This window comes from Hippoglossus stenolepis, chromosome 4 (genome assembly GCF_022539355.2).
Source record: "Hippoglossus stenolepis isolate QCI-W04-F060 chromosome 4, HSTE1.2, whole genome shotgun sequence".
In the NCBI taxonomy this organism is placed as follows: Eukaryota; Metazoa; Chordata; class Actinopteri; order Pleuronectiformes; family Pleuronectidae; genus Hippoglossus; species Hippoglossus stenolepis.
Genome location: NC_061486.1, coordinates 2,616,409 through 2,629,193, shown reverse-complemented (window position 1 = coordinate 2,629,193; position 12,785 = coordinate 2,616,409). Strand labels below are relative to the sequence as shown.

The 12,785-nt window shown below is 44.6% G+C and overlaps 2 protein-coding genes across 10 annotated transcripts in view; one reads left to right on the top strand and one right to left on the bottom strand.

Moving 5' to 3' along the window:
• Nucleotides 1-367: 367 nt before the first annotated feature.
• Nucleotides 368-3,771, bottom strand: si:dkey-182i3.11 (leucine-rich repeat-containing protein 15). Its single transcript, XM_035153796.2, has 3 exons — nt 3,388-3,771; nt 2,810-3,031; nt 368-2,627 (listed from the first exon to the last, which is right to left on the bottom strand). Exons 1-3 carry the CDS (start codon nt 3,481-3,483, stop codon nt 750-752), a joined length of 2,196 nt encoding a protein of 731 aa, XP_035009687.2. The 5' UTR covers nt 3,484-3,771; the 3' UTR covers nt 368-749.
• A 2,769-nt stretch (nt 3,772-6,540) lies between these two features.
• Nucleotides 6,541-12,785, top strand: part of mark4b (MAP/microtubule affinity-regulating kinase 4b) — a 40,348-nt gene continuing 34,103 nt past the window's right edge. For 3 of the 9 annotated variants that reach the window (XM_035154585.2, XM_035154587.2, XM_035154589.2), the window contains exon 1: nt 7,603-8,692. In XM_035154585.2, coding sequence (XP_035010476.1) covers nt 8,645-8,692 — 48 coding nt within the window. In that variant the 5' untranslated portion in view covers nt 7,603-8,644. Of the gene's footprint in view, nt 6,699-7,601; nt 8,693-12,785 lie in introns of those variants that run through there. The other 6 variants (XM_035154584.2, XM_035154588.2, XM_047339588.1 and 3 more) reach the window with 5 other exon arrangements.

Sequence of the window (12,785 nt, the reverse complement as noted above, 5' to 3'; positions counted from 1 at the left end):
TAATGTGAATTTTATATTTTTGTACCAATGTCTGATATTATTAATAAGCTCTTATTTTTTGAGAGATGTGTTTGTTGTCCACAGGATCTAAATCTTAAAGCCCAGAGATCACTGTGGTGAAAGGATTTAAAATATGTTTTCATGACTTTCAGTGTCCTGGTTTTGCTTGAGTGGAGTTAGCATGAATAAAACTTACCAGCCATTTGACATTTTATTGCATTTAACTTTTTCCAGGATGCAGAACTTTTTAAACCACCTTAATTCAATAGTCTAAATAACAAAGTTTTAACCAACTTCAAGATCTGTCTTTTTTTACAAGAAAAACAAATTCAGATGATAAATACTTTTTATTGTGAGGAAAATGTGCCGACTCAGAAATTACAAAATCAGATAACCAAACATCTGTAACTTTTCCTGGGGAGTTTGTATTCGTCAGCTTTGTGACTGTAACTCCAATTGATAAACTCTGACATTTAAAACTTTTGTTGTCTTTTATTTATATGTATGCATTTCCCAATCTTTCCTTTACACAGTTATATTGTCAAAATCAAATGCACAAACAAGAACAATTCATAAACTTCTCCCCTGTCTTAAAACCACGCCTTCACAAGTCCTCTGTCAGCAGATTTATGTTTCTTGAAACAGACTCAGAGAAAACTGCGTTTCAGGCGGAAATACTTCAAAAGCCAAAAGCAGACATGAAAAGCAGAGAAAGCAAACGAGGTTGCAGGGGATAAACCCAGAGGAAGTCAAGTTGGTCTGACTGCTACCAGGAACATCATGAGCAGAGTAATCATTTCTAGAGGAAACAAAGGTTTTGAGCTGCTTGTATCATTTGCAGCGCAATTATCTCCTAACAACAGGGGGGGCGATGCTGGGTGTGAGAGCGCTGCCTCCTCAGTGAGGGCTGGTGATGAAGAGGAGAAGAAGCAGAGAGGCACATCTCCCAGCCTCTTGCTGTGTGTGTTGACCCAGCAGCTGATGTAGAGAACATCTACACTGCTGCAGTCCCACAAGTTACCAGACAGACGCACATCACTGAGTTTTCTCAAAGGCTCCAAAGCCCCGTTCTCCACTGCTCTGAGCTGGTTGGACTTCAAACTCAGTTTCTGGAGGTTTGTGAGTGCGTGAAAGATGTCAGCCTGCAGGTGATGCAGCTTGTTTCCATCCAAGTTCAGTTCTTCCAGCTTTGAAAGCCAAACAAAGAGCTCAGGGTGTAAATAATCCAGGCTGTTGTTCTTCAGCAGGAGCTTGCGGAGGTTGTGCAGGACATGGAAGGTGTTGAATGGGATGTTGCAGAGCTGATTGAAGTTCAGCCTGAGCTCTTTAAGGTGGGTTAACCCCACAAAGTCATCAGGAGACAGCTCTGAGAGACAATTGTTGTCCAGATGCAGTGTTGTAAGGTTTGCTAGATTCGTGAACAGGCCTATGGGAAGTTCACAAATATGGTTTCCATCTAGCATTAAATCTTTCAAACCGATGAGGTCTCTGAACTGGTCTGAGTGTAAAGAAGAGAGATCGTTATGAGAAAGCCTCAGTGAAGACACACTCACCAGCCCGAGGAAGACGGAGGGAGGCAGAGAGCTGAGGTGGTTGTCGCTGAGGTCGATCTCGCTGACGTCACTCATCCGTTGGAAAAGTCCTTTGGGAAGTTGCCTCAGCTCGTTGTGCTCCAGGTAGAGACTCTCTAGTGACCTGAGCTTGGCAAACAGATCAGGGTGGAGATTCACGATACCGTTGTACGACAGCTGTAGCTCACTGAGTGTGGACAGCGAATCAAATACCCCGTCAGGAAGAACAGAGATTTCATTACTGTCCAGTTGGAGCTGTTGCAGGTTGGTCAAGTTAATAAATATGTCAGAAGGAAGCAATGTCAGGCTGTTCATGTAAAAGTCAAGTAATTCAAGGTTGATCAGGTCATGTAACAGTTTAGAGGGAAGAGAGTCGATGAGGTTGACACTGAGGTCCAGCTCTCGCAGCATGGTCAGACCTTTCAGAGATCCCTCAGACACCGTGGTCAGCCTGTTATTACTCAAGTTTAGATCAACCAGCAGGTTCAGTGAAGAGAAACAATCATCTGGGAGGCTGATGATGCCGTTGCTCTGTAGATACAGATATTTCAGCTGCTTTATGTGACTCAGTGCCTCGGCAGGAACAGCGATCAGCAGATTACCGCTCAGGTCAAGGTGTTGGAGACTTGTCGCTCCTCTGAAACTGTCCCCGCCCACTCGTCTGATGCTGTTATGAGACAGGACAAGTTTCTCTAAAGCAATGGAGTGGTTGAAAACACCTTCTTCTATCTGTGTTACATTATTATAGCTGAGGTGGAGGTCAGTTAGGACGAAGGCCCCTTCCAATCCACCAGCCTGTAACATCTGAATCTGGTTAAAGTTCAGAAACAGTGTCTTCAGGTGAGCTAGTCCTCGGAGGAGTCCGACTGGTAGATGTTGGAGCTGGTTTTCACTCAGGTCCAGTAAGGTGAGAGCAGTGCACTTGAGGAACTGACCAGGGTGAAGAGACGTCAGCCTGTTGTCACGTAGGAAAAGCTTGGACAGCTTTGTCATATCGGGCCAAACTGGGTTGAGGGACAGGAAGTCGTTCAGCCGATTCGAAGTCAGGTCCAAGATCTACAGGATGTCAGGAAGAGTAGTCTTTTATGTTTACTTCTTTAGAAATAGAAACCATAGAAAACACATGTACATGTCAAATTTTACTCGGGACTTTCCTGCTGCAGGAGTCTTTCAAAAATCGAACCGTTTTTTTTCTAAAGCACACAAAGTACAGTCCCCGGCTGCTATTAGTTTCATACCTGCAGCTTCTCCAGCCCACGCTCGGGTATTTCCTGTATCTGGTTGTAAGAGACGTACAGCTCCTCTGTGCCCTCTGGCAGCTCAGGGAGCAGGTCCAGTCCTTTCCCCTGACATCCAACGGCGGTCAGGTTGTTCAGACATTGACAGGCCGGGGGGCAGAGGTCTGACGCCCACGCCATGAGGCTCAGGGAGGTCAGGGTTAAGGCCGCCAGCATGGTCGACTGCAGCAGGAAACAATCTGAAGAATGAGCGGCAATAATGGTGCTTTCTTGTTCCATTAAAAGTTGTTTTTATGCATTAGTTATTTAAAAAAGCTGGAATATCACATTGAGATTAAAACTTGGTTCCTCATTATAACCTACAGTGTTTTTTCCCATTCTTCTTGCATGTTGTATTCCTTGAACCATTATGATTTGCAGATTGGTGAAGGTCCCAATTTTGTTCGGCAAAAAGAAAAGTTCACATTTCTAAATTGAATCATTATAATTATTAGTTATTTCAGAGGCTGTATCAATATCAAAGCTTTTGCATTTTAGGTGTGTGAAAGGTTTTGATTTGTTTATAAATCCAAACTTACCAGAGATGAGATGGTGGTGAAGATGCAGGTTGGTTTAGATGAAAAGTGAGATTGCAGTCTGTCTATATGCTCGACTGTGGGGGCTGCTCTTCTCATTTCTCTGCTTCAGAGGAAGTTGTGGTTGCTGAGTTATCCTTTCAGAACAAGAGCTGATTATTTGGTCAAACCAGTGTGGTTTTAGGTCCGTGTGTTTACATCACAGAGCTGAGTAACACAGCCCTCTGCTCACTAACAAACCAACTCAGAGGATTCATCTCCAGACAAACTGTTAATTCTAAATAAACCAGAACTCATGTGTTTGTGTCTGATTTACCAATGGGCTTATTATAATACAACAGCCTATGGATTAAGTCTAATAATGATAATAATATTAATAATAATTCACCGATCCATACGCTCAATTACACTGATATAGTTCAATTTTGGAATTTCTGTCACTTTCACACATGAGGAGCAACAGAAACAGTCAAAGACGAGTTTATAATTTTGGAGTTAAGTGTTTTTGTGCCTTGAGGACAGAGGAACCCAGTCAACCATCATGTCTGTTTTCAGTTCTGGGGATATCGTTTATCCTCATGCGTTTAGAACAAGCTGATGCAGTTTATCACTGTGGTTTGTGTTTTATTACATGAGATAATTATTGTATTTCAAAGGTCGATCCTCCCCAACAACAAGAAGAGAACTACAGCACGTTCTGCCATTTTTATTTACACAGGTCTCCTGCAACAGCTGCCTCAGTAAATACTGAACGTGGGGGAACTGTCCTCCCATTCGTGGCTCCTTATATATGTGATGAATTACAGAGGATTTATAAAATTAGAATGTCTCTTCCCACTGGTCTATGTATGTTTGTCTGATGTTTTTTTTTCTGTGCACATTATTATTTTGTTTTGTCTGGCTCTATTCTTTATTCTCTGCTTCTTTGCTCAGGTCATTATGTAAATACTTGAGATCTTGATCTCAGTGAAATTACCTGATAGAATAAAGGTGAAATACTTTTCCACAGAGAACACATTCAAACTTCTTTTGACCTCTTCTACTGTACTTTACTTTATTCAAAACTACAGAGGTATATTTATTTAAATGGGGGTTTTACGTTGCCAAAGCGACCCAGTGACATTTAAAATATGATCTTTGAAACAACACCATCAACCAAGCTCGGAGGCTCTCTCATGCTTACTGCTTCACCAACAGATGGCAGTATATTCTACTTAATGTCCTCATTTTACTTAACTTCAACACTGTGGTGGATTAAAAATAGAAGGAGATGCGTTTATAATTTCTTTTTAAAAGAATATTACTTTGTATTATTCTTAATTTTGCAAGCGGCACCGATAATATTTCTTTCTTTCATGGTTCCAGCTCTCTGAGATGTCGTCCTTACTTATTTCCACCTCCTTTGATTGATCAACACTCATCCATTGAGGAGAAACTCATCAGTAAAATCAGATGGTTTTCACTATTTGCTGTGTTTGCTGTGTTCTTCCTTGTAACTCCCTGTAAATGACGTCGCTGTGTGCATTTCTCAGCTGCCTGTGGGCTGTCTGCTGCTGTGACTGTGCTGCATGTCTGGCTGAGCAGCCACTGGGCTCTACAGTAGGTCAGGCTGTCTGTAATCCACTCAGACTACAGTTTGTTAAAGGAAGTGGGGGATTGGTATAGACAACACTCAGTGCAGGTGGCGTCCTGTCCATGTAAAGAGGAGATGAGCTTGTTTGTGTTTTGGTTTTCATGTGAGAGACAGGTTACATTCCATCATGTATACCTTCTTTTAAACAATCACTGTTCTCCACCTCAATCCTTTACAATAATATTGTTTGCTATTTAAACTCATCCACTGTTCAAACACTTGTAAATTGTGTTTTAGATGTACATCACTTATAGTACTTCACATATAGTTGTATAAAACGTTTAGTAGTTGTATGTGCACACAGATATAATGACCTCTGCCAAAGAGGTTTTGTTTTCATCTGATCCACACACAGATTTAATGAGATCTTCCTTGCACCAAATCACATCCTTAATTTCATGGTAATCTGTCCTGTAGTTTTTCTATAATCCTGTTCACTAACAGAAAACAAAGCAGGGCATGTTTTAATATTGCCTGGATATCCTGTCATACATCTCCATCCAGTCTCATGGGGAAACTGCTGTGACAGGGAATCTGCCCTCTGACACAATCCTCAAACCAACAGTCGATTTTACATCAGTCATAAACATTAAAATTGTTATTATTGTGCACACAGATATAATTTGTACATGTATAGAAAAGGAGAGAGTGAGTTTCCACACTTCTTCACCGGGTTGTTTGAAGGTCAAATCCCTGGTTTTGCTATTGATGTTTGGGATAAGGGTTATTTATGCATGGACCAGTCAGGGAATGCATTGTGTCAGTGAAGGTCCTCACACACATGCATCAGAGTGCACAAATATGTGTTTGTTTATGTGTCGATGTCCGAAGGGTCAGTGTGAGCCAGTGGCTCAATCAATCACTGCTGACGTACTTAGAAGAGCACAAATCACTAGCTGTGGCACACGCATGCACACGTACACACAAACAGTGGTTTGCGGAGCTATCCTTATTTGGACTTGACTACCATTTGTGGCCAGCCTGACCATAATTTTTTTCCTAACCTTAACCATAACCAACTCAAGCCTAACCCTTTCCTTGACCTAACCACAATTCACATTTCACCCATAACTTTAACCAGAATCTCAGAAATTGATTTTTTTTTTACCACTGTTCCTGACAAAGTCAGCGTTGAAGCTGGAAAATGTCCTAAATATGTAACAAAAACAAGTAGACACACAAACAAAGGCATGAACACACACAAACATACACTCTATCTCTAAAACTTTAGAAAACAACAGACTCACTCCCCTCCCTTCCTTCCTTTTCCATAGACCATTAGATGTATTGACGATTCCACATCCAGTGTTTTTCCTCTAATTGGTTTATGCACAGCTGACCGGGCAGTGATGCCAATGATGCTGCATGGTGTACCCTGTAACACAGTGTTCAGTACAAGCTCTGCAGTCCATGGAAATATGGACCGCTGCTGCTCTTTCCAGCATCGATTCCCCCTCAGCAGCAGCAGTGCTCTGCTCTCCTGCTAGATCTGTCACTGTGCCTCTGTTCTCCGAGAGACGACAGTGAATGTGCATGTGTGTTGCTCAGCTTCTTGCTCCAGTGTCAGTCCCACACTCTGCTGGGGTTCAGGTCCCTGAAGGTCTCAGTCATAACCAGGAAGCAGGGCTGAGAGGGAAGTATGAGGCCCTGGGTTCGTGCCAACAGGTCCAGATCAGTCCAGGTAAGATGTGTCTCTAATTTGTAATGAGAGATGTTCTTTCCATCACTCTAAACTTTCTAAAGTGTCATTTGAAGATAAATATTCACTGTAGCTAAATCTTTTGCTACACTACTGCAATCTAATACAACAGTTGTGCATTAATTACCTCCACCAAGGAGTTTGCCAGTTTGTTCGTTGTTTGTTTGTTTGTAAGCAAGATTATGCAAAAACTACTGAACAGATTTCTGCAAAACTTGGTGGAAGTATTTGGTTTAGGTGAGGAGCAAACTCATTAAAGGAAGATCCAGGTAAGGAGAAGAAGGGGAATTTTGTCTTTAGGAAATGCGTTGATTTCAGCCACCAGGAGGCGATGGTGGTTTTTGGGAAAAACAACTGTGTTGTTTTCTGTGAAGTAAAAGTAAAAGATATTTTTTTACGGAAGTAACAGCAGCCATTTATTTCTACCTACGTAAATTCAAAAGTTACTCCTTGTTCCGTCCATTTAGACTTCATTTCCTGAACATCCGCTACTTATCACTTTCCGAATCCCTGGAGACTGATTTTTATGAGAAGTACCTGAAGGCAGCATGAGTGAGAGTGCGTTTGCGCAGCAGCCCTGGCTGTTGACATCACTGTCCTCCCTCCCTCCTCACTTCCTCCCCCTCTCCTCCCTCTTTCTCACTCTTCCTTCCTCTCCTCCTCCCCCCTCTCTTCCTCTCTGCTCCTCCTCTCCTCTCTTACTCTCTCTTCCTCCTCCCCTTCTCTCTCCCTCCTCTGCTCCTCCTCTCCTCTCTTCTCTCTCTTCCTCCTCCCCTTCTCTCTCCCTCCTCTCCTCCTTCCCTCCTCTCTTCCTCTCTCTTCCTCCTCCCCTTCTCTCTCCCTCCTCTGCTCCTCCTCTCCTCCATGTCTTCCTCCTCCCTCTTCCTCCTCCCTCTTCCTCCTCCCCCCTCCCCTCCTCTCTTCCTGCTCTGCTCCTCCCTCCTCCCTCCCCTCTTGTCGCGGTGTATTTCGGGAGGTGGAGGTAGTGGAGCTCCTTGGTTTTCGCCTCCTCCATCAGAACAAACACAGTTATGGTTCCGCCCCGGGGAGACACACGCACATCTACCCGCGGCTAGTGACCCGATCCCGGACACTTTTCTCTCCCTTCACCGCCACCCCACTTCCAGCCGAGCCGAGGGAGAGGATCTAGAGGGCGGACTGGACCGAGGAGGAAGAGCCGGTGATGTGACGCTGCACATCCGCCGCTTTCTTTAAATACAGCCGCAGTTCGCCAGCCATTGATTTATTTTACCCGGAAATTTCTCTGCGTCCTGAAATGAAACCGCAGCCGGTTGTTGGTTCTTTTTTCCGGGACAGTTTCTCCGTGGGAGCCGCCGGTTCGTCCCCACAAACATCACGTTAGCTAGCTAACAGGAAACAGCCTCCCCCTTTCCCCCGTGGTGGTCGCGGTTGCGGGGAACCTACAGCCGTGTGCCCCCCTTTTCCTCCGTCCTCCCTGGATGTGTCTCTCGCCTTTGTCCCCAGATGCAGCTCAACGTGAGCCGGTGAGCAGCGGCGTGTGTAGCGGACGGTTAGTGTGGGCCGACATGGTGCGATAACGTTAGTGACGGGATCCGGGGGGGGGACGAAGCGGAGTGGGGGCCTCGGTCTGGGCTGTTGTTTTCAGCGTGTCCCTCTGAGGAGGCTCGGTCTCCGGCCATGAGGTGACGGTCGCTCCCGTGTTTGTTTTTGTTTAACGCATTAAATTAAGCTGGATCACTGCCGGTGATCCGTGCTGCCTTCACGGACTGGAACAATGAGGGCGGTGTGAGACGCGAGGCGGTGTTTTTCTGATCCGGGTGCGAGTGACAACCAGGCTGATCCGGGGGCTGGTGTGTTTTTTTTTTCTACCCCCGCTGTGAACACAAACCTTCGGCCCACTTGTTGTTTTCCACCCCCTGGACGGCGGAGAGCACTCGGGGACAAACATGTCTCTACGCACGGCGCTGCCGGGGACCGAGCGGAAACCAGACCATGTGAGTAGACGCTTGTAACGGGCACCTCCAGCCGTCAGAGGGGCAATAAGCTGCTGGAGGAAACTGTAACACACATTGTGACATGAGTCCGCCTGGGGACGGGTTCTGCTGCCGGACACAGGCTCAGGTTGTCCGGGTTGGAGATGGAGGACACGGGGGTGAGAGGTGACGTTATGGGGGGAGGTTTGGGTGCAGAGCCCTTTTTGTTTTATTGATTTCACAGCCATGCCCAAAAAGCACACGTTTAATCTCACATACACACCTCGTTCACCAGCACCAGTGCGCATGTTTAGTGTTTCTCCCCAGCTCATCAATAATGAATGCATTTTACCCAAGGCCACCCAGCCCTCTCCACACCCAGCCTGCCCTGCCCTGCACCCACCCACCCTTCCTCCTCCGTCTGTCCCAGTCCACCCACCCCTCCTCCATCACCTCACCTCCAGCTCTGTCCCCTCCATCCTGTCTGACCTGTCCAGTCTCATCCTCGATGAAACTGGACAGGTCAGACCCAAGTGTGGAGAAATCTGCTGTGTCAGGCTAGCCTGGTTTGTCCTGCTGATGTTTTCCTGTGTCTTTGGGGGGGGGCCGGGCTTTAAATGCAGGGATTTCACACCTTTCCCTTCTCAGGATTTTATTCCTCAATATGTTTGCAAGGACGTGAGCCTCTTGCAAATATTCCTTAACGTCATATTGACTTTAATAGTGTAGATATACAAAGAGTCCCCACCTTTATCTCAAGGGCACAGAGCTGGAAGTTTACACCTAGAGCTACTTCCTTTAGCAGTACAGCTGACAGAATACAAAGCTCTTCCCTCAGATTTTTAAAAGGCTATTTAAAGGGCATGCCTTAACTAAACCAACTTCCTTGTGTCTGCAGTTTAGATATTGTGTAATATTTCAGACCAGTAGAGAGCGTGACAGCGTTTAACCAACGATTAGCTGGTTTCCCTGGTGTTCTCACTGACCAATCACTGCAGGGACTGGTGATTGTACACTCAAACCAAAAGACTGACATGTGTAAAGACTGTGTTTCTGTCTTGGCTCTGGGCTGTTTTGAATGGCAGCAATGGGGGAAATACATGAAGACAAAACCTAAAGATTTCCTGCATGTATTCAGAGACTTGTTTGGACCTGAAGCTGCTCACCAACCTGCTCTGTGGGTCCGGCTGAGCTCAGACTCACTGCAGATTGTTACAGATATGTGTTTACTGCCTGTAGGCCGTGTCGGCACCCAAAGCACACGTGAAGCAGTCAGAATCAAGTGGATTTGTATTTTAAATGAACGTGGTTGTGGTGGTTTGGACAGTTTGTGTCTGGCCACACCCAAATGTAGGATTTGCAGAAGCATTTTAGACGGAGCCCGTTATTCTGTTCATAGTTAGATTAAAAGATGCTTAGTCATAACAACAGGAAACTTACAGTTATCTCTATATTTTTTTTACAATATCTACTCTTCTTTTTTTCCCGTCATTGTTGGGTCCTTCCTCCTGTTTAATAACTGCAAGGGCCGTAAAACAGTTGATCCTGATCAAAACAGAGCAGTAAACCAATAAGAGAGGCCATTAGGTGCTTGTTTGGTGTTGCTAGCGGTTGCATGCTACACCTGCATATCACAACTGATACTTCTTATTGTGAAAGCAGGATGGCTCTACTGAGCTGTCACATCACATCAGTGCCATGAAGTTAGCAGGTTTAAGGTTGTTTTAGACATTTCACAAAACAGAACTAGTCCCTGCTCATGAATTATGAAATGCGCTTATAAAGGAGGCATCTTTTGTAAAAGCAGAGCAGATAGGTCTATTTGGTTGTAAGCGTGGAAGCAGAGTTATTGTCGTACTTGCAAGTTATCTTGTTAGCAGCCTCACCGTGGCAACAGCAGGGGGTCCTCCATGTACCTCCTACGATCCCCTTTACATCTCGTCTTCCACCCCCCCTCACTGACCCTCGTCCATTAATAACACCATGTCCCTCTTCTAGAAATGTGCACTCAGTCATTACTCTATGATATGCAGATACTTTTAACAGATGTGTTTCCTTCCTATAGTGCAGACGTTTCTCTGAATTATTCTCCTTTCTGGCAGCTAAACTTTTTACCACATTCCGACTGTGATCATATGATTGAATTGTGTTCATCTTGCTGTTTGCGCTCAATACGCTGAATCCATTTTCACAGTGGATGCTATTAGCGCTGTGTACTTAATCAAAACATAATAGAAACCACAATATGGCCAAGTTGGTGCTGTATCCAAATTGCAGGAGCTGGAAGGTAAAATGTGTCGCACTGTATGAATATGAGCCTTTTTCAGACATATCGGAATCAGCGTTCATGTTCATTATTTGTTGGAAAACAAACGATTGTATCACTCTGTTGTGGTTGTGCAAGATAATGTCATAAATTATCTTCAGACCTGTTTCTGGGATTGTGTTTATCAGTGTTCATGTTCGCGAGTGTCTTCACATGCACACACAGGCGACTTTGCTGAACCTGCTAAACCTGCAGCTGGTGTTGTCCTGTAAGTGTTTGTGGTTAAACTTCAGTTATCATGTTTTTCTACTCAGTCTTGTCAGTGAATCTCCTTACAGGTACAATGGAGAGGTACTGAATGTCTGTACTGTTTGTTGCTGCACTGTGGGAACTGATGCACTTTGCTCTGGGCTAATCAGGCAGCCAGGTTCAGTAGGTGTGGGTGAGTGCATGTGCATACACGTACAGTGGTGTCTTCGAATAAAGAGGCCAAAACATCTTTCCGTGTGCCTCCTCAGGGTAGAACAGGGCTTTTGTGTTCCCTGGACAAGCAAAAGACTCACAAGCTCGCTGTCCTGACATGTTCCCCAAAAGCCTGGCATTCATGTCACCTAGAAACGCATTAGATTCACACATAAACACCCCCAGGCTTTCAATCATCTGGTCTGCAGAGGCCAAATGAACCATGTACGACCTGAATACAATGAGGCGTGTTCATATTAGACGACCTACATGTATGTTGGTCTCAATCATAGACTGGAGAAGTGTTTCCACTTCTTCTCACTCTCCAGAAATGAACTATCGATGTCATTTGGAGCCAGAGTCTATTCAGTAGCGATCAGGAGATTGAGCATTCCCAGCAAGGTCCCACTAATACACGCTTGACCAATCCTGAGTCACTCTCAGCTGTCAATCTTGACGTTTCATTCCATTTTTACCTGAACAAACATTTAATAATAAATATTTAGATTTTTAGTTTGGTCCATGTCTCATGGGCGTATGACCCATTCTGCAGCCAGCTACCAGGGGTTGATCAAGACGTTTGGGCTTCACTCTTGGGGAGCTGTCATGTCGTCCATCTACACTCTGATGATTCCAAAGATTAGATGCCTTAATAGCTTCTACCAAGGTGCCCATGAGCAAGTTACTGAGCTCCCAGTTTTCTCTGGTGATATTTGTCATTGGGAAGCATTGGCAAACTGTTATAGGTGTGAATAAATAACCAGAAGACATTTTGTTTTGAGCATTGAGTCTAGTGAAGTGGAACTAGTTAAGTATTCATTAATAGATCAGTTAGGGATGAGTAGCAGACATGAACAGACACAGGCAGAAATGTATCGTCCAATAAACAAATTTGAGTTCAGCAGCAGATTAAGAGGCCAATTATAGACATGTTTTCATTCAACACGTTGATTAAATGTTACTGCTGTATAATCTTTTATACACCATCTACTTATACACACAACATTTTTGGTACACAAGTTACAAAAGAAATATTTCTGGCTGCAATTGTGTAACTCAAATGAAGTGTTTTTTCAGAGATCAGTGCTGAACAGGTGGCATTTTGTGGAGATGTGAAGAACCACCACTGTTCACAGAGCCTCTGTTAACTGACACATGCACACTCCCCCCTGCAGATAAACATACAATCTCACAGACGCATGCAATTACAAAAAGAAACTGGCAGACGAGCATAAAGGGCACTTAGATGTGGACAGTCAACCTGTTGTGTTCATTGTACAACGGGGCTCCTCTGCTTTCAGCTCTCAGGTGTCGTCGTCTGTTCTCAGGCCTGAGCTGCTGCAGTTTAACCCACGCAGCTCCTCCTGATCTCTACAGTCTGTCTGC

Coding starts and splice junctions, on each gene's coding strand:
- si:dkey-182i3.11 (XM_035153796.2), bottom strand. CDS start 3,483: ATGAGAAGAGCAGCCCCCACAGTCGAGCATATAGACAGACTGCAATCT. Junction 3,032..3,387: donor TCACCACCATCTCATCTCTG/GTAAGTTTGGAT, acceptor TTCCTGCTGCAG/TCGACCATGCTGGCGGCCTT. Junction 2,628..2,809: donor GTGGGCTGGAGAAGCTGCAG/GTATGAAACTAA, acceptor GACATCCTGTAG/ATCTTGGACCTGACTTCGAA.